This window comes from Leucoraja erinacea, chromosome 5 (genome assembly GCF_028641065.1).
Source record: "Leucoraja erinacea ecotype New England chromosome 5, Leri_hhj_1, whole genome shotgun sequence".
Lineage (NCBI taxonomy): Eukaryota > Metazoa > Chordata > Chondrichthyes > Rajiformes > Rajidae > Leucoraja > Leucoraja erinaceus.
The window spans coordinates 24758334-24785234 of NC_073381.1; the positions used below are offsets into that span (position 1 = coordinate 24758334).

The 26901-nt window shown below is 40.9% G+C and overlaps 1 protein-coding gene across 7 annotated transcripts in view; it reads right to left on the reverse strand.

Moving 5' to 3' along the window:
• LOC129697048 (myelin transcription factor 1-like protein) overlaps window positions 1-26901 on the reverse strand; it is a 415381-nt gene that overhangs the window by 211928 nt on the left and 176552 nt on the right. For all 7 annotated transcript variants that reach the window (XM_055635254.1, XM_055635252.1, XM_055635250.1 and 4 more), the window contains exons 6-7: window positions 5399-5691; window positions 2778-3752 (exon numbers count right to left, since the gene is read on the reverse strand). In XM_055635254.1, the coding sequence (XP_055491229.1) occupies window positions 2778-3752; window positions 5399-5691 (1268 nt within the window). The remainder of the gene's footprint in view (window positions 1-2777; window positions 3753-5398; window positions 5692-26901) is intronic.

A 26901-nucleotide genomic window follows, 5' to 3' on the forward strand; every position in this document is an offset into this window, starting at 1 on the left:
TTTATCATGTATCTGTACACTGTGAATGGCTTGATTGTAATCATGTATTGTCTTTCCGCAACAACAGCTTTTCACTTTACCTCGGTACACGTGACAATAAACTAAGCTAAACTTCAACTTTGAATTTTTTACCTTTGTAGAAAATCGAGGTTTAATGACTATAAATATTTTCTTTTAACCCTTAATGGAATCCAGATAATAATACATTTTGCTCAAGATATCTTTACCTTATGGATATTTTATACTTACAATTCTTGCATTATGCAACCTTCATTAACTTTCCTTTAGGCAACGGATTACACGCAACATGTTTACAATACAGTACTGCCTTACAATACATTTTATGCATAGAGTTTTGCTTGTTTTGATAAAATATATATTGGGTCCATTGGAGTCATTGTGTTGGGATGAAGAGACAAGCATTAAGAATGACAGGCTTAAGAGAACAAATGACTTTCATCTCCTTTTGCATTTTTCTAGAAGAGGTTTAAGACAATACAAAAAATTAAACCCCTTGGAAGGGGAAGACCCTTCACATCTCACTCCTTTGGCTGAATCCTTACATCGTTAACATTTTTTAATTGTTTGCTTTGATTATCACATCATAGCACATCAGTTTTTAATTAATCATTGTTTGACTTTGGTCATGCTATCTTGTCCAGAAGTAATCCATTGGCTGTGAAGTACTTTGAGACAATCTGAAGTATGAAAGGCACTATATCCATGCAAAATATTTTCAATATCACCATCCCAGCCCCGGACAAGACCAATTGTACTGAAGAAACAGCTTTCTATCATTGAAAGTTATCCTTGTAGTCGATTTTCAGCCAACGAGAGGGCAATCTGTCCAATGTTAAATACCTCCAAAAATGCAGGCAGATGAAAGAAAATAGAAGTAACCAAAACACACATCAAGAAGTTGAACGGAATTAGGAATTAGTAAAAGTAAAAATGAGGGGAAAGAAGGTAGAATGGAGATCACTGGTAAGCGGAAATAATTTCAATTCTACTGTTATAATGATCAAAAATTAAACTTTACATCTTGTATAAATTAAAACTGTAATATCCAAACCATTTTAGAGGCTAATTTGCTTTGAAAAAAGGACTACAAATGGGTAAATTAAAAATTACACAAATTTGCCAACCATCTAAAATTTAAAGCAACAAGACCATATATAAACACACCATTTGAATTTAAATCCTATAAATCGATAAATTCATTGATTCTTATTCTCCGTGGCTCTATGCAATAAGAGCTTATGAAATCAAGACCGACTAATATTATGCAATTTGATTGGACGTTCCTCAGCCGTGTGCATCAAAGAAAAATGATGGTATATTTGTGGCATCTTAAGCAGTAACGTAAATCACATCAGGAGCCATGTTAATTGGAAGATAATATTGAATTATAGATCTTACTGTGCGCAAAAATTACAAAACATTATTAAATTGAAATTACCATAGTATGTCAAGAGCAATATAATAGCTTGAAAAGGTGCATATTTTGTTAATGTTGAAACCAATGGCTACATTTCCACTCATGTCCTTTTGCTTACCTCTTGCTACTTTGACAGAAGTACTGAGGCGGAAACAGTATACATGTCAGAAGAAGGGTCCCGACCCAAAACGTCACCCATTCCTTCTCTCCAGAGATGCTGCCTGACCCGCTGAATTACTCCAGTATTTTGTGTCTATCTTCAGTTTCAAGCAGCATCTGCAGTTCCTTCCTACACATGTCAGTTAGGCCGCCTTCCAGTGAGTGAGTCGCCTCCCAGCGAGCAGTGACTCACCGCTGCAGCAACGAGAACAAGGTTGCAACCGAGCACGGCCTCTGCTCGCCCCATGCACTGGAGAGGAGGAAGATGGACCGAGGGCTGGTAAGATGGATGGTGGCGGGAAGCAGGGCTGGGCCTCGATGGTGGACAGGGCCATTGGAGCGTGGGGCTTGGCCCGGCGTGTCAACCACAGGCCTGGCACGCTTGGAGAGATTAGGCCGCTGAGTCCGAATCCTGCTCGCCCCGTGGATCGCGAATCAGAGAGGGAGTGGAAAGAAACCGCTACGGACGAAAAGGAACTGCGGGGTCGGCTGCAAGAGGCCGTGGAATGAAGGCTGAATAGGGCCGGGCGTGGAGAGGGACGAAGGTTCGTGGGACAACCGGAATGGACGAGGAGACGGCTGCAATGGGCCTTTGTGGCAGCTGCAGCTGGGACTGTAAAATGGCGCCACTTGCATATGGACTCAATGAGCTGTTCTGTACATTCTGTACTGACTGGGGCGATTGTACTTATGTATGGGGGATAGTCTTGCTGAGCTGTATGCAAAAAATGTATTTCACTGTACATGGTACATGTGACAATAAAGAAACCATTGAATTATTGACCATGTTTTGGGGGACTCCTTCCATTCTTCAGCCAAAAGTATGAGAGAAGAAAAGGAGAACTCCTATGAAACTTTATCCTATTGCTGTTTTGTTTTCATCTTTTTGATGTTTATACCCATAGTATATAAAATCCGAACAGCATTTTGCAAAAGGATTAAATCAAATGAAGTAGAATGCCACTTAAAAATAAACAAGTATGGATCCATCTTCAACCACATTTTAACCGTGCACAATGAATCATATCTCTTAACTTGTAACATTAACATAATTAATGAGTAGTCTTTTGAACTGATCATTCTGATATTGTTCAATTTATATCAGGCAAACTTTGTTTTTAAGACATAGCAGTTGAACTAATATCTCTCAACAGATTCAAGAAACAGACAGAAGATGTACCTTTAGGGTAGTATGGCTTTTTTACATGACCATCAGAGGATCTTGACTTCTTCTCATCTCCGACATGATGCCTTGGAATTTGCTCTGAAGCGTCTCTCTTTGCAGCCTCCATGGCCATTTTTTCTCTCATTGCCTTAGCCCTCTCTGTTTCCAGTGCAATGGCCTTTTCTAACAGAGTCAAATTTCCCTTGGTCATGTCAAACACCTCCTCAGACCTGTCGGATTTGATTGAGCCAGTGTCATCATCTCTGTCATGTGACTCCTCTTCCTTAACGCCAGAAGAGAAACCCCTGGAACGGGGACTGAGCTGCTCCTCAAGCTTCATCAGGTTGACCATGTCTGAATAGTTCCGATCTGACATCCGTCTCGTGATGTCGTCATCAGGTCTGTTCTGTTGACAGTCACTAAAATGATGCTGCTGGTTTCTTTCCTCATGCTGACTCTCACTTAGCTTCCTGGCCAAGTCAAAGCATTGGTTCCGTAGGCACTCAAGACTGCTCAGGCAAACAGCCTCGTCGCTTTCATCAACGGCCTTTTCCAAACCATCACCGGTGGACTTGCACAATCCAAAGTTCGCATTTCTAATTTCATTCTGTATTAAACCATCTATACGACCCCTCACACTTGCATTGTCTGAAAGGACCACACCATGTCCTTGTGCCAGTAGTTTAAGTGAGTCCACTGTTTCCCTAACAACATCACTGTCAACATCTAAACTCAACTGGCAGGAGTCACTTTTATTGTTTTTTCTAACCCTGCCCCCGTTTGTGTCACTATCATCCTCCAGGCCACGCGCTGTGCTGTCGCTCATTTCAGACTCCGTCATTGCCCGAAATGCTGCATCTTCAGCTATTTTGCCCAGATTTAATAATGATTTTGCAACAAGCTCATCATAATTGTCATATTCATCATTGTTGTTATCATCTTTCTCGTTGTCCTGGCTTCTCCTGATAATATCAGATTCTTCTTGAAGGTCTAATGGGAAACAAAAAGCAAAACGTAATTATTCTGTTTTTCGATAATCTGGACATACAATTAGTCAAAGGGTATTACTCAATTGCCATGAATTCTTCCTGTCCAATTTGTTTCCTGTTTGAAACTCATGTTCTGCAGGCCGTGTATCACCTTGAATCTTATGCATCTGATCATTTGCTCTGCATTAACTGCATTAAGGACTCCATTGGGTCTCTTCCATTCTCCTACCATCACTTTGGCAGGAAACATGATGAATCCTTTAGGAAACAAGGTGAAAACTGAAAATGAATGTTTACATTTGTGTTTGCCTGGGTTGTAACAAGGAGAACCCTGATGGAGTTTCAAAGACTGAATGCCACCACTGATTGGTGATGAGAGAATGTCACCCATTTGTTTTGCTCAGTACGTCTCCAAATTCAGCACCAATCCCAGAAGCAGTTATCAGAAATGGAAGTACTGATTTAAAAAAAAAAAATTCTGAGTAATTCCTTTTCCTTTCCATAAATTTAAGAAACATTGAGGCCAACGATTGTGGTCTCCTGCTGCTCTGGCTGAGATCATAAAACAGCAAAGACAAGAGATAACATCTGGTATCTTCATGCACCACTCAATCTCACACCATATGTTGCATTTATCGACTGATTTTCAGAATGTCTTTGGTTATATTCTAAATGTATGTAATCAAGCAACACTGAGCATCATTATTAACAAATGCATGGGTATTTGGACTATTTTTCCAATTAATGGGAAATTAATAATAGATTCCTCAATAAAGAATACAATGTAGTTTTATACCCATGGGATCAGATTGGAACCCTGATATAAAAATAGATCTACTGTAAAGAGTAGTTTGAAGATTCAAGGTTGTATCTTTATGAAGCTCTATGATAAAGTCATAGAATTCAGCATGCAAGTTAAAGTGAACCGACTCAAAAAAAACAAAACCTAACTGATGGACTAATGTACCTTTAGTCAGTCAATTAAAATGATATACTGGTTTTCCAGCAAATTATCTTTAATTAGGAATGATGTTATATTCGCCTTTTTCGAAAAGCAAATAATGTCCAAAATAACCGTCCAGTTGCAGAAAATCAGAACTAATTCAAATCCATTAGCGATACAGTTTATAATTATTGTACAATTAAAATAAAACCCTGAGCTCACATACTGTAATTATGACTATTTTCAAGTAGATATTCACAGGCTTAATACACACACTTGATGACAGCGTTTCTAACTAACAGCTCATCTTGAAATTAACAAGCAAATTAAAGAAATGATTGGCATGTCGGAAAAAGTGGAGCTTTTATGTGGCCTCATGGTCGGTTAATGAAATTCTTCTCAGCTTCAAAGACAATTTTATGCTGAATCACAATATTGTTTAACGATATGTTCAATAGTAAAAGGATTGCTTTAGCAAATAATCTGGACTGTATTGCTGCAGCTCCGTTGTCAAGCAAAGCTCCTGAAGAATATCACTCACCGCAGGAAATATGAGATCAAGAAACTTATTTGACTCCTTAATTTGTTTCCATAAAGCAAACTAAAACTGAAAACAATAGAATTAATCTGGGAAATCTTTGCATTGACAATAAAACTGAGCATATAAAATGTGATTGATTCTTAATCTCGAAGGCGATTCATACCTTGTTCATTACTCTGATCTTCATACTCCTCATCCTCCTCGTCTTCCTCTTCTAATTCATCCTCATCTTCCTCTTCTGCTTCCACGTCCTCCTCTTCATCTTCCTCCTGATCGTCGTTCTCATCAGAGTATTCCTCATCTTTCTCATCCAGCTCCTCAGTACCATCAGTCTCATAGCACTCATCCACAGAAGAGTTATCTGCTCTCAGCAGAAATGTCTTTTTCTTGGGAATTGGTTCACTTGGTTGCTTGTCTTGTATTTTACGTTTCTTTGCCAATGGACATCCATAAACACTACAGAGAAGGGAAGCAGGAATATTAGCACGACAAGAAGAGTTTTCACGCTTTAGTAGAATAACAACCTAGACAAATAAATTACGTGAAATAATGGAATCAACATTGCTGGCTGAGGACTTAGCAGATCCTCAAAAACTTTATTTGAGTATCCCGTGCATTTGAGCATTTCCATGACTAAGTTCATGGAAAATCACAGTACATTGAGAATATGTCAAATTTCCTTTTTAGTTCTTTATCAATAATAGGGATTCATCTATCCTATTGTCTCTGATAAAATTAAAATATATAGTCAGCCATGAGAGTGGAATTGTGCACTGCACATTTACCCCTCTCTGGCAAAATATAACCCTATAAAATATCAGGAGATTTGAAATCAAAACATGGTTTTTTTTTACTCACAACTCATCTTTTTCAAAATAGTTTTCTTCCATCTTGCAAACTAAGACATTCAGACATTCATTTTCTTTAACATTTTATTTACCTCAGTTATTAGAGCCTGAACACAGTTAATTTCCCATTAAATCCTTTCATTAAATGTTGGAATCAGAAATTTATAGCACAAGGTGGTCGGTGTGCCACCCACACCATTTTACATGCATACAGCCCCACCACCTTCTCACACACATCTACCATCCCTAATACATTAGCTTATCAATCTCCGGACTGAATTCCATTTACTATTTCTGTGCCCATGTAAATATTTCACTGATATCTGCATCAGAAAGTTGTTTTCTCCTCACCAGCAAGCATGCTGCCAATGTTGATGTCAATGGCAAACTTCTTATTCTGGCCATTACTTCCAAGACCAAAGTATTAATGTATACAAGGTAAAGCAAGAATAGCAAAAAATCTAGTATGAAGCCCTATGCTACCCCACTGAGTTTAACCCACCAGTTGACAAAGTTTGTGTCAGCCATTATCCTTTACATTCTGCCAGCGAGCCAATTTTTAATTCAGCTAAATATTTTCTCTTTTATAGGGTTCACCCTTTTTGGATCAATCAGCAAACATGACTTTTCAATTACCTTGTTAAATTACCTCCTCAAAAACACAATTAAATGAATCACGCTAGACACCCCTCAACAAAGTTTACCCCAAATAGTTTTGAAATGGCTTTATTTATTTTTACAATTTTCCTTTAAATTAATTGCTGGTAATTTTATAAGGCACATGTAACAAAATGGCAGAAGCTTAGATTTAATTCCACTCCCATGTTAGTCAGCAGCAATAACTTTCCAATAAATTTCAGGAACAACATCCCAGAAAGATGGAATGGACTGGAATGTTCACTGTAATTAGTAACTAACCAGAAAGGGCAAAGAATAAGAGATAAATGGGCTAAATTGCATTGCTCGCTACTCACATAAAAAAGCTTAAGCTTGCAATGTGGAAGTCAGGAATAAGCTGGTTTGGGATGACATTCCAACACAATTTCAGGAACACATTCAACACAAAGCTCAGCTATGCTCACCAGAGGGACTGTACCGACTTCCCCCACAGGCCTCGATGTGTTGAACCATCCACATTGAATGAAAGGACAATTGTAGGTAAGGGGAGGGTTACTTTATTTAATTTAATATTAATTTCGTTTAGAGATTCAACATTGGAAAACAGGCTCTTTGCCCACCATTAGCCCACTATTGATCACCCGTTCACACTAGTTCTATGTTATCCCACTCTCTCATCCACTCCCTATGCACTAGGGGCAATTTACAGAGGCCAATTCACCTACAAACCTTCACGTCTTTGGGATGTGGGAGGAAACCTGGGCACCCGGAGGAAACCCATGCAGTCACAGGGAGAACGTGCAAGATTCAAGATTCAAGAGAGTTTATTGTTATGTGTCCCAAATAGGACAATGAAATTCTTGCTTTGCTTCAGCACAACAAAAACAAAAGTAGGCATGAATAAATACAGAACAGAACTGATCAGTGCGACCATATACCAATGAAAAAATATATACACGGGTCTCTGGCGCTGTTAGGTAGCAGTTCTATCAGCTGCACCAATATGTCACCCTGAATTAATGTTTTAATTCATTTCTAGCACTTCCAATCGACAGAGACATCCAATAACACTTTAGAAAGGCTTTGTCAGCACTGAACTGTCAAATAACCAGTGGGTGATCTGGGGGTTTGAGCTCAGGATCTATCATCTGAGGTCCTGTTGCCACAAGGCCAATGCATTTTGTGGGATGACTGCAGAAGCCAGGCCTTGAGGATCTTTGGCCTCATGAGACCGTATGATTCAGATTCACATTCACATTTATTGTCACATACACCAATTAAGGTACAGTTATATTTGAGTTACCATGCAGCCATACAATTAAAAGAACACAACAATGTGTGGCAATGGGAATAGCATGAGTGCAAAGTTTAAGTAGTGAGCCAAATTAAGTAATATTTTAAGTAAAATACAACATATGTGTGGCTGAGGAAGGGCCTCGACCCGAAATGTCACCCATTCCTTCTCTCCAGAAATGCTGCCTGTAGCGTTGAGTTACTCCAGCTTTTTGTGCCTATCTTTGGTTTAAACCAGTATCTGCAGTTCCTTCTTACACATGTGTGTGACTTAATCACTTGAACCCATTAAACTATGATGAAATGCCATAATATATGTAATCAAATATTTTCAATCAAATATTCTCCTGACTACTGCCTCCCTTATGAAATGTTTGTTTATATCTTCACCTACATTAATTAAATGGCCTTTTTGTTCATGGGTGTGCCATCACAGTGAATGACGGTCTATTTTACAAAGTACATTATATGCCTCCCTTATGAAATATATATGTTCTGCTGATAATCACAATGGCAATAAAATATTACAATTAAATAAATAAATCATTAAGTATAATATTCATCAACCCTGGCAGGTTGGTAGTTGGATGATCTGTTGATAACTAAAGCTTTTAAGTGCATCTTAGTGTAGTGATTTAAGGGCCTGTCCCACTGTATGAGGTAATTCAAGAGTTCATCCGAGTTCTCCCCTGATTTGAGCTCGTGTAATGTATGTAGCGGTTACATAGGAGATCGTGGATGTCACGTAGCGGCTTGTACGAGTAATGGTAGGTACTGGGGAAATCTGGTGAACTCGTGACATTTTTCATGATCAGCCATGATCAGCCATGATCATATTGAATGGCGGTGCAGGCTCGAAGGGCCGAATGGCCTACTCCTGCACCTAATTTCTATGTTCCTATGTTTCAACATTGTGAAAAATGTCCACGTGTTAAAAAAAATACTCGTGATGAAAAAAATTGTTACTTTTTACTCGTACGAGCCGCTACGTACCAGCTGTGTATATTACACGAGCTCGAATCAGGGGAGAACTCGGGAGAACTCTTGAATTACCTCGCACAGTGGGACAGGCCCTTTATAATTGCTGATCTTGAACTTGTTGCTAGAGATTAAAGTCTTGTTTCATTTATTTTCATATAACTTCCTTATCAGCTGCCAGATACTTGTGTTCATGTTTGTGTTTACAATTCAATGGTATTATTAAAACAGGCAAATTAAATTCTTGTTAAGGATAAAAACATATATCATTGACTAGATGATATATGAGGCCTATAATTGATGAAAAGGATCCAAATTGCACTAGTTTTGTGCAAGGCTAATATTCTACACAATCTTATTTGCATGTAACTGAACTCTGAGAAACAGCAGAACTAATGTGTTTAAATATATTTTCAATGAAATTGTGACAAAATATTCCTTGATATATTTAAGAGTCGTAATCTGGTATAGTTTTATGAATACATCTAAAAAGGCATCATTTCAATAACAGTACCATATTAATTAGACTATTTAGTCCTGTCACAGTGAGTAATTTGATATTAAAATATACTAAACCATATTAAGAAACTGCATACAGTCATCTTCTTGTCATATTGATATACTGTTACCTGTATTTTTAGTATATTAAAAAACCGACTTCAAAGTTTTAGATGGGTCTTCTTTGTGCCATTGCTACCATGAAAAATATGTGATTTAGAGTACAAAGGTATACAATTAGAGAAAACTCACTGATTTGCACAAGGAGGGTTAATTTTAATCATGGTTTTCAGCACATTAAAAAAAAAACATTCCAAGGGATTAAAAATACTCAGTTTGCATTGCATGTAACATTCATTTAGAAACTCTTTTACTTTTAAGAACATGGGCCAGAGTAGAACAAGCCTTCCCATGAGCCTGTTCTGGCAATCAACTCGATCATGGCTGATTTTTTGGATGATATAATGAAAAGTCCAAGGCCTCTGAACAGGAACACCAGGCTCTATAGTCTAACTCTTTGAGTTCAGATTGAATAGTACACTAGGTCTTTCAAAGAAAGTTTGTTATTATGTTTCCTGTTCTGTCCAGCAGAAATGTCTGGAAAACACCAGCAAGATTCCTTGGTGATAATTCCCAGCCTGCTTAAAAGGTCTTCTGGAGGGCATGGGCTTATTTAGAGGAGCTAAATAAGTCCCCCCCACAAAACAAAAGGGAAACACTTCGACAGTGAACTGCATCATGTTTTAGCTGGAACTGTCAAATATTTTATATACTCTGACTTAATCGTAATGGATTAAAAACAGATAAACAAATAACTTAACCCAAATCCTTCAAATACTTCAATATATTTGCAAAGCTAAAATACACTTAAGAGACAAGAAAGCACACTAAAGTGCCTGATAGGCAAAATAAATATGCTCTCAATTATGTGAAAATTACTTCTGGAAAGAATAAAAAGGGGTCATAATTTGTCCTCAATAACGAGATGCCCATGCTCACTACTGAACCGACATATACGTGAATACACATTTAGTGGTCATTCCAATGGAAACTTCCACACACTGCAGGTCGGAGTTCTTGATGCAAAGGCCCTGCCTTCCATTTCATAATGACATTGAAACAAGTTCTGGCTACAAAAACCTTGGGAAATAAATTATCTGGCTAAACCTCATACTCTGATGTCGCTAAAACTGCCAAATCTCAAATCTCAAATTGCATATTACTGGCATTCAGAAATGTTCAAAAATACAAAAAACCTCACCATTGTAGTTTAAACCTTTTAGTTATCTTCTGCTATTGTAATCTTTCTCCATTGCCCAATTTTGCTGATGTTTTATGACAACATTTTGTTCATAATGCAGTTTTCAACTTGGTCTCTGCAGGTCACGCACCTGTTACTGAGGCAGCTGGTTCAAACACCACTTCAGCAAGCTGAGCACCCGGTTTGTTGAAGAGCCTGTCTTTCACATGAGTCGTTAAACAAACCACCTGCTATTAAACCTTTTGCTTGGTTAGAGTGTTGTGGAATCAAGGCAATTAAATGGAATTAAAATTAAAGTGGCCATAATCGAACTGAATAGTTCTTTGTTTCTTCCTTCCTTATTAGAAGTCACATAATATTTAAGATCTGCATTCTGTTAATCTGGATTATTGACAGATTTGCAATTACCATCAATACCACAGAAATTGATTTCCAGGAACCATGGAGTATGAGTTGATAAAGATGTCCCAGTGCAACTTTTCAGTACACACACACGCAATATGAAATTAATTTCAATCCTGCAGTTGATCTTGTTTTAAACATACAAATAATCAAGCACATTTGTGATGCAAGACTTGATTATTGTGAAAAGGAAAAGCATTTTTTATATTTAGTTTCTTTACCCATCAAAGGCTCTGAGGCAATAAATATCAGAAAAATTGTGCTAAAGATCAAAATATTTTGATTTTAAAAATTATTTGTCACAGCAGGCAGGTACATTTTGCAAGGAAGATTTTTATATTGTGATATATTGGTACAGAAATATCCGCCCCAAATAAAACAGTTCAGACTGTGGAAGCCTTAGAAGGATATGGTCTTAATGTGAGCAAATTAAATTAATGTAGATGGGAAATAAGTTTGCAGGTTCACCTTTAAGATTTGCCACCAAAATCTAGGCTGATTTTTTCAGCGCGGTAATGACAAAGTTCTGCACAGCCTATTGGCTGTGATATTATTATTATTATTATTATTATTATTATTATTATTATTATTATTATTATTAATATTATTATTATTATTATTATTATTATTATTATTAATTTATTTTTTAAACAGGGACAGTGCATATTAATGAACATTTGCATGTAAATATGCAAGATTATAGCCTAGTAGCTAATTTCCATCTTTAGTACCTCTTTCCCTTACAGTCATTCAAAATATAAAATTTAAAAAAACCCACAAAAACACAGTAGTCCACCACACAAACATCCCCACAATGGCACCAAAGTTCCCCACTGTGAGGGAAGGAATCAAAGTCCAGTCAACCTCCGTACTGATGTTCCACAATGTTCACCTATGGACGAGGCCTCCCGAGCACCCCGTATTCACCACTACAGGCGGCCGATGTTCAGGCTCTCTCACTGGGAACGAAGGAACCCCGACGTCGAACGGAAGAACATCCTCAGCGGCATGGATCTCTGAATCGGCCACCTTCCACCGGAGTCCGCGGCTCCCGATGTCCACAGGCCTCGCTGGGCGAAGATTTGCGCTAGCGACCCACGGCAAAGGATCCCAGGACTCCGCGATGTTAAAATCAGCACCACCCGCGTTGGGAGCTCCGCACCCACAACTCTGCGATGTTGGAGCAGTGGCCCAACACTCCAGAGCTCCAAGCGGCGATCCCAGGTAAAGCCTCGCCCGCTCCGCGATGTATCGAGCGCTGCGCCGCAGCTGCTGAAGCTCTGATCCAGTCCAGGCAGGAAAGGCCCCACCAATGTAATTGGTAGGATGCAAGGGGGGGAGGGGCGAGGACGCAACTCGAATAATAGTCGCATCCTCGCCAGGAAGCAACTGAGGGACGGTTTCCCCCTTACCCTACCCGCTTCCCCCCACATAAAATACTGAAAACAACAAGATGGTCGTCCTACCCAAATTCCTGTATCTTTTCCAGCATGTTCCTATATTTATCACTAAATCTTTTTTTGATAAATTAGAAAGGAGAATAGCTAAATTTTTATGGGGTAGCAAACTGGCCAGAATTCGAAAGACGGTACTACAGTCTCCTAAGAGTGACGGCGGTTTGGCACTTCCTGACTTTAGGCGATACTACTGGGCTGCTAACTTGCAAAAAATCCTGTATTTTTATGATGATTGCGACCACCTACCGACCTTGGTACACAGGGAAAAGGCGAGTTCACATCTCCCGTTGTGGTCTGTCCTATGCTCTCAACTCCCCCTTCCTATAACATCTGTGGGGGCAGGCCCAATTGCGTCCCTCTCGCTCAAGATATAGAGTCAACTCAGGAAAAACTTTGGTTTACAAGGCCCTTCCATCTTGACCCCACTGCTTAAAAATCACATCTTTAAACCTTCAAGTACAGACTCCGCATTCAAAACCTGGCATAGTAATGGCATCAGAAGTATCAAAAACCTATACAAGGATGGCATTTTTTCGTCTTTTGCAGAGCTATCGTCCAACTACAGCCTCCCAAACTCCCACCTTTTTCGTTTTTTCCAGATTAGGGATTTTGTGAAGAAGATGTTCCCCCATTTCCCAAATCGTCCCCCTGAAACCCTGACCGATTCCATCCTAGCTCTAGATCCCAACCGGAAGAAATGCATCTCTGTTTTGTATAACTTGTTAGGGTCAGTTATATTGAAATCTCATACCTCATTAAAAGCTGTATGGGAGGGCGAGCTGAATACGAAACTAACAGACCAGCAATGGGACTCTGCCTTGGATTTGATCCATTCTTCCTCCATATGTGCCCGTCATGGCCTAATCCAATGCAAAGTCCTTCACAAAGTCCACTACACAAACGCAAGATTATCTAGAATATACCCCGCTGTTAAAGACACCTGCAACAGATGCAATCAATCCCCTGCCAACCATAGTCATATGTTTTGGTCTTGCCCTAAGCTAGCAACCTTTTGGAGGAGTGCTTTCGACGTGCTAAGCAGAGCCTATGGCCAGACTATTCCTCCAAACCCACTGTCAGCTATTTTTGGTATTCCTCCCAACACCAGCCTCTCTGTTGCGTTGAAGCGGGTCCTGGCTTTTACAACCTTGTTAGCCCGGAGACTGATCTTACTTAACTGGAGGCTTACCTGTCCCCCGACACATGCCCGCTGGATCAAGGAGGTGCTCTACAACTTAAAGCTTGAAAAACTTAGGTTCTCTCTCAAAGGCTCTACCAAGACATTCCTAGATACATGGAACCCTTTCCTGGAACTTGTTAACTCTCTTAACTTGTTTCCGGACTTGGAAGAGGACTGAGTGCCCTCTATCACTGCTGTGTCTTGCAGCTGCTATCCCCTCAACCCCCCCCCCCCCCCTTTTTTTTTTTTCATTTTCATTTTGTTTATCTTATCGTATCTGTGTGGATGTGTACGTATGTGAGTGTTGTTTGTCCCCGGGTGGCGAGGGTGGGTAAGGGTAAGGGTAAGGGTTTTGAGGGTCGTTTACATACTGTTGTACAATTATGTCCTGACTATCACTGTCTGTTATCATTGTATATAAAGATCAAAAATGATCAACGAAAAAAAAAAAAAAATATTGAAAACAACTATTCGGCCCTTCCAGGTGAATACCACTATGCTGAAGAACACAGCAGCACTCCCAGTGGTTCAACAATACTAATCAATTGACCAGCGTTGCTAAAAGTAGAAAAAAAAACACAAACTGCTGGAGCAACTTAACAGGTTCACATGCACCTCCTCCAACCTCAATACACTCAAACCACCTCCTTCCCAGGTACTATATCCTGCAACCATGAGAGATATAACACCGCTCCCTATACCTCCTCCCTCACATCAATCCAGGGACCTCAGCTGCCCTTCCCGATGAGATAAACATCCACATACATCTCTAATCTAAATCTGCAGTTACTTCAGCCTATGTGGGGTTTTTTAATTGTAAACTAGCATCTGTAGTTCCTTGTATCTACATTGCTAAAAACATGTTGTCTATCGATCTCACTTTATTTTGGGGAATTTGTGGTTCACAGATTGGCTGTTGTTGTTTCTTGCATGGCAACAGTGGCTGTGTTTAAAAAAAAAACTTAATTGGTTGCAAAGTGCTCTGGAAATTCTCAAGTCTGTTCTTTCAAAGCTAAAATTGTTTTGCAATGAATGCCTCCAACATTTATATTAGTCAGTTCATATATAACTACCTATCAGCCCACTCCCTCTGGATATTCCTGTTCATTTTATTTTCCATCCCTTCCAGCTGAGGTGGAATGCTATCCCTAAATTAAACACTCCACAAAAATCAGCAAGTTGACCTTCAAATGTCTGGCCTAACATAATTATTTTAGTTCCAATTAAAAATGTGTTTGGACGCACATCTGACATCTGCCTCTGAGGTTAACGTAATTGGCTTTCATTGAACATTTGTGAGGAGTTTCATCTCGCATTCTCCCTCCCCAGAGATTTTAATTCGGTTCTCTCCCACTGAATTTTTACATACATGTAAATGTGTTAACTTTAAAAATCATATTTGCAATGAATTATTTGTGCTGCTTAACCTTTTGGCTTTCTTGACTCCAAGATATTGAAACACATAATTTTGAACAATAAAAGTTACAGAATAATGAAAGGTGTAGATAGAGTGGATGTGGAAAGGATGTCTCCATTGGTGGGAGTGTCAAGGACCAGAAGTCATAGCCCCAGAATTAAAGGGCGCTCTTTTAGAAAGGAGGTGAGGAGGAACTTCTTTAGTCAGAGGGTATTTAATCTGTGGAACTCATTGCCACAGAGGGCTGTGGAGGCCAAGTCAGTGGATATTTTTAAGGCAGAGAGAGACAAATACTTGATTAGAACAGGTGTCAAGGGTTATGGGGAGCAAGCAGGAAAATGAGATTAGGAGGCAGAGATCTGCCATGATTGAATGGCAGAGTGGACTCAATTGGCCGAAGAGCCTAATTCTACTCCTATAACTTGTGTGTGAAAAATATGCTGGTTATTGACTGTGGCCGTATGGGAGAGAGGACTGGAGAAATGATGCAGAGGTGTGGCAGTAGTTGTGCTAGCAATGTGGTAGGCATCATGGAGCAGGTGGATTGAGACTGAGAAAGATGATTGGAGTTGAGGGGAGACACAAGTCTAGTAGGGATGAAGTCAAGGAGATGATCAGGGGATGTTAAGTTGAGATGATAAAGAGGCGTTTAAGGAGGTAATGGGGTTGGTTGCAGCACTGAAAAGATCAGGATGTTTTTAGGATGGGTGGTGGCCTATGGAAATAATCAAAGGATCCAAAGAGATGATCCAAGCGCTGAGGTTGGAAGACATGAAGGTTGACTCCGGCCTATGGTAATAATCAGGGGCTAGAATGGTACTTGAGAGACTAGTCAGTGGGAGGGTGAATGGAAAATCAAGGAGATCTGAAGGGGATCCAATGTACCATGTCAGCAGTGAGCTGTATAGGGCAAAAATGAAAAGTTAAAGAGGAACCTGACTTGAAGATCAAGCTTAGGCAACAGTCCAGGAATTGTCAGGCTTTAGTTTAGTTCAGAGATAAAACATGAACATGGGTCCCTTGGCTAACCAAGTCCATCCCGACAAAACGTGTAGGAAGGAACTGCAGATGTTGGTTTAAATCGAAGGTAGACACAAAATGCTGGAGTAACCCAGTGGGTCAGGCAGCATCTCTGGAGAGAAGGAATGGGTGACGTTTTGGGTCTGAAGAATGTCACCCATTCCTTTGAAGGAAAAGAAGATTTACCCTTGACAAAGCAACTCACCTCACAGGTTGGCAGGTTTCGCTCACACAGATAATAAATTAAAAGTTGGATAAATAACAGTTACATTTATTTTTCCTTTTACTTTGCTCCTTTTTTCCCCCCTTTTTTTTCATCATCATTTTAGCCCCTCTTTTTTTGCCCTATCTAATTTGAGTCCATTTCTCTCTTTGTGTTTTTTTGTTTCTTGCAGTGGCCTGAGATTTCTTAAACAATGGAAGAACACTGTTGATCCAATCTTTCAGAGGGGAAAGCTCTGACATTGGTGATTTTTGCTTTGGCTGCAGCTCTCATATTTATTTTCATAACTACTCCAATTAAAAAAAACAGCAATTGCAAACTAATTTTTAGTCTAGCAAGGTACACAATAATGTATTAGTGAGTCCATACCTGGTCAGATTTTTTAAACTATTGTAACTTTAGCTGCTTCTTGTAGTAGAAAGTTCCACATTCTGATCAATATTTAGAAAAGTAAATAAGAAATTGCAGGTGCTCATTTACAAGAAAAGGCACAAAGTGCTGGAGTAACTCATTGGGTCAGGCAGCATCCCAGAGTACATGGATAGGTGCCATGTTGGGTCAGGACCTTCTTCAGACTGATTGTGGTGGGGGAGAGCGGGGTGGGAGCAGGGGAAGAAAGCTGGAGGTGATCAGGGCCAGGACAATACAGGTGAGGGGGGTGGGGGGGGAGGTCTTCATCGGCAGATGGTTGGACAAAGGCCCGAGATTAAAATACAAAAGGTGTGAGACAAAAGAATGGAAGAGTTACGAATTGTGAAGCTAGAGGAAGGAATGTAGGTGGTAGTTCTACAAAAGTGCTGCCTGACCAAGTACTTTTGTGTCTTTTTTTCAAGAATTTTGCCCTGATTTCTCCACTGAACTTATTAACGACCAAATATTTATGGCCCAGAATTGGACTCTTCCTCACGTGGAAAGATCTTTTAAAGATCTCTATTAGCCTTGAGAGATGAGCATTCGCTTGTTCAGTTTCTCTGATAGTTGTACATTTTATTAGGGGCGTGTCTAATGTCTCCATATTTTGTAATATGTACATTAACACCGGGAGACCTCTCCATAAATAAGCCACAAGAACCAAATCAGAAGAATTGGATTCCAACTACTTTTGGTGCAGGTTTCTCCTCTCAAGAATTATTAAACCCTTCATGCTTAAAATTATTTTACTCGGAAACAAAAATATTCTGTAATTTTGAACAAATGGTGCAAGGTAAGCAGCATGTGAAGCTGGAAAAGCACATCTCGGACGTGCAAACGCTCCGCATAGGAGCACCGCAAGGCTTCAAACTCTCTCCTCTCCTTTACTCTCTCTACACCAACAACTGCACTTCCACAGACACCTCCAGCCTTCTTCAGCAAGGAGGCTGAGGACAGGAGGCTGCGCAAAATGCTGGAGAGGGAGAGATGGAAGAAGGAGATGTTAAGCAAGCTAATTCAGTGTGATGTTTGCAGTATGTGGGAGGTCAAGGACACTGCTGGTGCCTCTGGCTGCTACAAATGTGAGAAGTGCATCAGGTACAGCTCTTGAAGTGTTGAGGAACTGGAGAAGCAAGTGGATGACCTCAGGTTTGTCCGAGAAACTGAGTCGTTCCTCGACAAGTCCTACCGTAAGATTGTTACACCTAAGGTACTGGAAGAGAGAAGGTGGGTGATGGTGAGAAAGGGAATGAAGCATGGAATGCAAAGGTCCCCGGGTGTTGTACCTCTTGTGAACAGGTTCATCCACTTAGAAGCTGTCGGGACAGAAGACGTTATTACACTGAGCGGCGGACTGGCTTGCGAAGCAAATAGGGCTGTTGAGCCAAAACCAAAGAGGTCAACGTCAGGCAACGCCATTGCAGTTGGAGACTCCATTGTGAGAGGTATGGACAGGGGTTTCTGCAGGAACAGACGGGATTTGAGGATGTGTTCTGCCTTCCCGGTGCCAGGATCCAGGATGTCACGGACAGAGTGCAGAAAATCCTCAAGGGCGAAGGTGAACAGCCGGAGGTATAAGTACATGTCGGCACAAATGATGTCGGGAAGAAGGGGATGAATATTCTGCAGCGTGACTTTAGAGAGCTCGGAAAAATGCTGAAAAGCAGGACCTCCAGGGTGGTTATCTCCGGTTTGCTTCCAGTTCCTCGTGCTGGCGAGAGCAGGAACAGGGAGATATGGGACCTGAATGTGTGGCTGAGGAACTGGTGCAGGGGGCAGGGATTTAGATTCTTAGATCACTGGGATCTGTTTTGGAGTAAGGGGGAACTGTAAAATAGGGACGGATTGCATCTTAACAGGTGGGGGACCAGCATTCTGGCAGGCAGGTTTGCCACTGCTACAGGGGTGGTTTTAAACTGAATAAGGGGGGGTGGGGTGTAAAATGTGATAGTCGAGGATGGAGTTAAAGGGAAAGAGAGCAAAAGGATAGTTAATGACCCCAGAATTAACGGGAAAGGAAGCTCACAAAGGGATAGGAGAGTATGGCCAAGTGTAATAGGGATCGATGTGAAAGGTGAGATGCGTAAGGAATTAAATGTATTGTATATGAATGCGCGAAGTATAAGAAGTAAAGGAGATGAGCTTGAGGCTCAGTTAGAGGTTGGTAGATATGACATTGTGGGGATTACTGAGACGTGGCTGCAGGAGGATCAGGCCTGGGAACTTAATATTCAGGGTTATACATCCTATAGAAAGGACAGGCAGGTGGGCAGAGGAGGGGAGGTAGCTCTGCTGATGAGGGATGGAATTCAGTCCCTTGCGAGGGAAAACATAGGGACTGATGAGGTAGTGTCACTGTGGATTGAGTTGAGGAATTGTGAAGGCAAGAAAGCACTAATTGCTATTATATACAGACCCCCAAATAGTAGCCCGGATGTACGGTGTAAGTTGCAGCAGTAGTTAAAACTGGCATGTAAAAAAGGTAATGGTGATAGGGGATTTCAATATGCAGGTAGACTGGGAAAAGCAGGTCGGTTCAGGACCCCAAGAAAGAGAGTTTGTAGAATGTCTCCAAGATGGATTCTTAGAGCAGCTTGTAATGGAGCCGACCAGAGAAAAGGCAATTCTGGATTTAGTGTCGTCCAATGAACCAGATATGATAAGAGAACTCGAGGTAAAGGAACCGCTTGGAGGTAGTGATCATAATATGATTAGATTTAATCTGCAATTTGAGAAGGAGAAGGTTAAATCGGAAGTGTCAGTGATGCAGTTGAACAAAGGGGATTATGAAGGCATGAGAGGGGAGCTGGCCAAGTTAGACTGGAAAGGGATCCTAGCAGGAATGATGGTGGAACAGCAATGGCAGGAATTTCTGGGCATAATCCGGAAGACGCAGGATCATTTCATTTCAAAAAGGAAGAAAGATTCTAAGGGGAGTAGGAGGCAACCGTGGCTGACAAGAGAAGTTAGGGATAGAATAAAACTAAAAGAAAAGATGTATAACACAGCAAAGAGTAGCCGGAAGCCAGAGGATTGGGAAACTTTCATAGGACAACAGAAGGAAACAAAATGGGCAATATGGGCTGAAAAGATGAAGTACGAAGGGAAGCTGGCCAGGAATATAAAGAAGGACAGTAAAAGCTTCTTTAGATATGTTAAGGGAAAAAGAGTAGCAAAGTCAAACGTGGGACTCCGTGAAGGCAGACACGGGTGAAATGATTATGGGCAAAAGGAAATGGCAAACGAGTTGAATAGGTACTTCGGATCTGTCTTCACCAAGGAATACACAAACAATCTCCCAGATGTACTGGAGGACAGAGGATCTAAGGGGGTAGAGGAACTGAAATAAATTTTCATTAGGCGAGAAATAGTATTAGGTAGGCTATTGGGACTGAAGGATGATAAATCCCCTGGGCCTGATGGACTGCATCCCAGGGTCCTTAGGGAGGTGGCTATAGAAATAGTGGACGCATTGGTGATCATTTTCCAATGTTCAATAGATTCAGGATCAGTTCCTGTGGATTGAAGGATAGCTAATGTTATCCAACTTTTCAAGATAGGAGCGAGAGAGAAAACGGCAAATTACAGACCAGTCAGCCTGACTTCGGTGGTGGGAAAGATGCTGGAGTCAATTATTAAAGAGGTAATAATGGGGCATTTGGATAGCCGCAAAAGGATTATTCCAAGTCAACATGGATTTATGAAAGAGAAATCATGCTTGACTCATCTTCTGGAATTTTTTGAGGATGTGACAAGTAAAATGGATGAAGGGGTTCCAATGGATGTAGTGTATCTAGACGTTCAGAAAGGCTTTGATAAGGTCCCGCACGGGAAACTGGTGACTAAAATGAGAGCACATGGTATTGGGGGTAGGGTGTTGACATGGATAGAACATTGGTTGGCAGCAAAGAGTAGGAGTGAACGGGTCCTTTTCAGAATGGCAGGCAGTGGCGAGTGGAGTGCCGCAAGGCTCGGTGTTGGGGCCGCAACAGTTTACCATATATATTAATGATTTGGAAGAGGGAATTAAGAGCAACACTAGCAAGTTTGGGGATGACACAAAGCTGGGTGGCAGTGTGAACTGTGAAGAGGATGTTAGGAGGTTGCAGGGTGACCTGGACAGGTTGAGTGAGTGGGCAGATGCGTGGCAGATGCAGTAAAATATATATAAATTGATAATATAGATACATTTATAATATAGATAAATTGAGAGTTAATGGTTGATTGTGTTTTTGTTCTTTCAATCTTTTATCCCGTGCCTTCTATTGTATACCACTGAAGGAAATGCACTGAAATTTCATTGTACAGTTGCTGTGCAATGACAATATAACGTATTTGATTTGGTTTTGATTTGAATGTGAGGTTATCCACTTTGGCGGCAAAAAACGAGGGGGCAGATTATTATCTCAATGGGTTTAGGTTAGGTAAGGGGGAGGTGCAGCGAAACCTGGGTGGCCTTGTACACCGGTCACTGAAAGTTGGCTTACAGGTACAGCAGGCAGTGAAGAAAGCTAATGGAATGTTGGCCTTCATTACAAGAGGATTTCAGTATTGGAGTAAAGAGGTTTTGCTGCAGTTGTATAGGGCTCTTGTGAGACCACATCTTGAGTATTTTGTACAGTTTTGGTCTCCTAATTTGTGAAGGACATCCTTGTGATTGAGGCAGTGCAGCGTAGATTCCTGGGATGGCGGGACTGTCATATGAGGAAAGATTGAAAAGACTAAGTTTGTAATCACTGGAGTTTAGAAAGATGAGGGGGGAACTTATCGAAACATATAAAATTATAAATGGACAGGACAAGCTAGATGCAGGAAAATTGTTCCCAATGTTGGGCGAGTCCTGAACCAGGGGCCACAGTCTGAGAATAAAGGGGAGGTCATTTAAGACTGAGGTGAGAAAAAACTTTTTCACCCAGAGAGTTGTGAATTTATGGAATTCCCAGCCACAGAGAGCAGTGGAGGCCAAGTCACTGGATGGATTTAAGAGAGAGTTAGATAGAGCTCTAGAGGCTAGTGGAATAAAGGGATATGGGGAGAAGGCAGGCATGGGTTATTGATAGGGGACGATCAGCCATGATCACAATGAATGGCAGTACTGGGTTGAAGGGCCGAATGGCCTCCTCCTGCACCTATTTTCTATGTTTCTATATTTCTGTCAAGTTTCTCAAGTTTGTGGATGACATAACCCTAATTGGACTGATCCAGGATGGGGTGGAATCTGCCTACAGACAGGAAGTGTCACAGCTGGCGTCCTGGTGCCATTGCAACAACCTGGAGCTCAATGCTCTTAAGACAGTGGAATTGATTGTAGACTTTAGGAGAGCTCCCCCTCCCCTCACCCCACTCGCCATCAACAACACCACAGTCACATCTGTGGAGTCTTTTAAGTTCCTGGGAACCATCATCTCCAAGCACCTTAAGTGGGGGGCTGCCATCGACTCCACAGTCAAAAAGGCACAACAGAGAATGTACTTCCTACAGCAGCTGAGGAAGCACAATCTGCCGCAGGCAATGATGGTCCAATTCTACACGGCCATCGTAGAGTCTGTCCTCACCTTCTCCATCATGGTCTGGTTTGGCTCAGCCACCAAGCACGACACCTGGAGGTTGCAGCGAATCGTCCGATCAGCAGAGAAGGTTATTGGCTGCAACCTTCCCTCCATTGATGAACTGTACACTGCACAGGCCAGGAAGTGAGCGGGCAAGATCATCTCTGACCCCTCTCACGCTGGCCACAAACTCTTTGAATCACTTCCCTCTGGAAGGCGACTCCGGACTGTCAAAGCTGCCACAGCCAGACATTAAAAGTTTTTATCCACGAGTACTTGCTCTACTCAACAGCCAAAAATCTGTAGCCTCCCTTTGATCTGGTATTTTGTTGGTTCACATGCTTGATCAATAGTGTGCTGTCATTAATGTTTTATTATTATTAATGTTTAGTGTTTTCTGAGTCATTCGTAACTGTCACTCTATGTCATGTTGTTACTTGTGGGCGGAGCACCAAGGCAAATTCCTTGTATGTGAATACTTGGCCAATAAAACTTACTTACTTACTTACTTACTTACTTACTTACTTACTTACTTACTTACTTACTTACTTACTTACTTACTTACTTACTTACTTACTTACTTAATTAATAGCCCATTATTTTATATTTAATTTATTTTTATTGGGGGAAAACAAATTCAGTGCATCTGACGTATTGCATTACATTTCCCTCCATTTTGTTTTTTATATATAATAACAAAATAACCCTTACCCACCCTCCCTAAACACCCCTTGGCAGCTAATGTTTTCACAATACAAATATATCACAAATACATTAAAATACATTTTAACAATAATAAAGTAACAAAACAGAATAAAGGCGGCTCCCCACTTACTGTCAAGTGCCCTCAGTCAATAGGTAGTTCCTTTAGACCCTCAAAGTATGATAAAAAAAAAGGGTTCCCATTTCAAATAAAACTTTTTCACCGATCCCCTCAATGTGAATTTAATCTTTTCTAGCCTTAAAAAAACATCACGTCTTCCAGCCAAGCAGCAGCAGATGGAGGAGTGGTAGATTTCCAGACCAGCAAGATTCTCCTACGGGCCAAAAGTGATGTAAATGTAATGATATCAGACTGGGTTGTATTTAAACCCAAGGTTTTATCTGCTACACCAAATACAGCTACAAGCGGGCAAGGTCTCACTGTCATCCCAAAGACTTCACTGATGGTTTTAAAAACCACTGCCCAGTAGTTACCAAGTTTGGGGCAGGACCAGAATGCATGAGCTAGATTGGCTGGAGAGAAGGAGCACCTGTCACAACCAGCATCTGTCCCTGGGATATATGTCAACAAGCCTGGCTTAGCTTAAATTAACCCTGTGTAAAACTTTAAATTGTATGAGCCCCAATCTAGCACATGATGACGAGGAATTGACTCTTTCCAGTGCTTCTGTCCAGCATTCCTCAGACAGGTCTATACCAAGGTCGTCCTCCCACCTAGCTTTAATTTTGTTCAGGTTTTGATCGCCTAAAGACATCGGTTGAGAATATACTACAGAGATCAGTCCTTTATTTGCAAAGTTAAAAGTGAGTTTATCCAACACTGTGACAGGCGGGAGATCAGGAAAAGATGGAATTTTTTCATGGCAAAGTGACGGACCTGAAGATATTCGAAGAGATCTGGGAAGTACAGTCATCTTCACTGACTACACTCTCCCAGCCAAAGTGAGAGGTAGACTACACCTCTCTCAAAGTCAGCCTTCATTTGGCTAACATGAGGCTGCAAACAGGGATGTGAAAGAGCGGGTAATGAGTAATCCTAGATATACAAAACCTTCTTGAGATATGGAAAAGGGCATGGATTCCTGTCGGATCTGTAGGGCTAGGTTGATGGGAAAGCATTCGCTTTTTTGGAGGTTTAGTTTATAGCCAGAGAAAGTTCCAAACTGATCTAACAAGGACACAATTGCAATGCCACTGGCTGTAGGGTCGCTCACATAAAGAAGGAGGTCGTCGGCATATAGAGACACACGATGTTACCTTTTTCCTCTCCTAATGCCCTGGAATAATGTGGTTGACCAAAGTGCAATAGAGAGAGGCTCAATTGCAATCCCAAAAAGAAACGGAGACAAAGGGCAGCCTTGACGAGTGCCACGTGTTAATGGAAAATAATCAGATCGCAAATAATTTGTCTGTATACATACTAAGGGTGAATGATATAATAGCTTAACCCAGGCTACAAATTTTTTGCCGAATCCAAATCTCTCCAAGACTCTGAACAAATATGGCCACTCCACTCGATCGAATGCCTTCTCCGCGTCCAAAGCAATAACAACCTCTGGGCGCAGAGAAGCACCGGGCGAATAGACCACACTGGCCAGTCGGTGGATATTAGAAAAGGAATGACGATTTTTTATGAAACCTGTTTGATCTTCTGAGATTATTTTGGGAAGTTGGCATTCAAAACGGCAAGGCAGCGCCTTGGCCAAAGTTTTTGCATCTACATTCAAAAGTGAGACGGGGCGGTATGATCCACATTGAGTCGGATCCTTGTCTTTTTTAAGAAGAAGTGAAATAGATGCCTGTGAAAGGGTGGGTGGTAATGAACCATTTTCCAAAGATTCTTGAAACATTTCTAAAAGAACTGGTGTGAGCTTATCCTTAAATTTCTTATAAAATTCTAATGGGTAGCCGTCAGGGCACGGAGTTTTACCACTTTGCTTCGCCATAATGGCATTATTAGTCTCCTCCTGCCCAAGGGCTTGGTCTAGATTTTCTGCCTCTTCTAATTCCAGAGTGGGTTTTTCCAAATCGTCTAAGAAATGTTCCATATTCATTGTATCCAAGGGGAATTCTGAGGTGTAAAGAGAAGAATAAAAGGCTGTGAAAGTATTGTTTATTTCTTTTGGATTGCTTGTTATGTCTTGGTGTCTGTCTCTTATCTAAGTTGTGATGCGGATTGACGCTTCAGTTGGTGAGCGATAAGCTAGTTTGCCTTATCACCGTATTCATAATAAAGACCACGAGTCCTGAGAATTAGTTGTTCTGTTTGATTAGTAGATAGTAGATTGAATTTCGTTTGTAAATCAGCACGGATTTTATATAATTGGGCGGTGGGTGCTTCAGAATATTGCCTACCCAGAGCCAAGATGGATTGTAACAGGGTTTGCATTTCCTTGTTGCGTTCTTTATTGGCGTATGAAGTATAAGATATGATTTGACCTCTTAAGTAGGCTTTTAAAGTTTCCCAAGTTAAAAAGCAGGATACGGACTCAGTTTTATTAATCTCGAGGAATGTGTTTATGTTAGCCGATACAAACAAACTGCACCATTTTACATTGGAAAGCAAAAGGGGGTTGAGTTTCCAGAGAGGTCGTTCTCTAATGTTTAAAGGAAAGCCTAGGTCCAGTATCACAGGCGAGTGATCTGATATTACTATAGCAGTATATTCAATTTCCTTAACCATAGGAATTGAGGGGCTGTCTATAAAAAAATAGTCTATTCTGGAAAAAGAACGATGAACATGAGAAAATAAAGAGAATTGTCTAGCCGTAGGGTTCAGGACTCTCCAGGGGTCCACATAACCATTTTGTTGCATAAACAGTGAGAAGATCTTTGCCATGACAGAAGGTGTCCCCTTAGAACTAGACCTATCAATCAGTGGATCAATAGCACAGTTCAGGTCTCCCAAAAAAATTAGCTGGTGCGTGTTCAGATCGGATATTAGTAACAAACCATATAACCATATAACCATATAACAATTACAGCACGAAAACAGGCCATCTCGGCCCTACAAGTCCGTGCCGAACAAATTTTTTTTTTCCCCTTAGTCCCACCTGCCTGCACTCATACGATAACCCTCCATTCCCTTCTCATCCATATGCCTATCCTATTTATTTTTAAATGATACCAATGAACCTGCCGCCACCACTTCCACTGGAAGCTCATTCCACACCGCTACCACTCTCTGAGTAAAGAAGTTCCCCCTCATATTACCCCTAAACTTCTGTCCCTTAACTCTGAAATCATGTCCTCTTGTTTGAATCTTCCCTATTCTCAAAGGGAAAAGCTTGTCCACATCAACTCTGTCTATCCCTCTCATCATTTTAAAGACCTCTATCAAGTCCCCCCTTAACCTTCTGCGCTCCAGAGAATAAAGACCTAACTTATTCAACCTATCTCTGTAACTTAGTTGTTGAAACCCAGGCAACATTCTGGTAAATCTCCTCTGTACTCTCTCTATTTTGTTGACATCCTTCCTATAATTGGGCGACCAAAATTGTACACCATACTCCAGATTTGGTCTCACCAATGCCTTGTACAATTTTAACATTACATCCCAGCTTCTATACTCAATGCTCTGATTTATAAAGGCCAGCATACCAAAAGCTTTCTTTACCACCCTATCTATATGAGATTCCACCTTCAATGAACTATGCACGGTTATACCCAGATCCCTCTGTTCAACTGTATTCTTCAATTCCCTACCATTTACCATGTACGTCCTATTTTGATTTGTCCTGCCAAGGTGTAGCACCTCACATTTATCAGCATTAAACTCCATCTGCCAT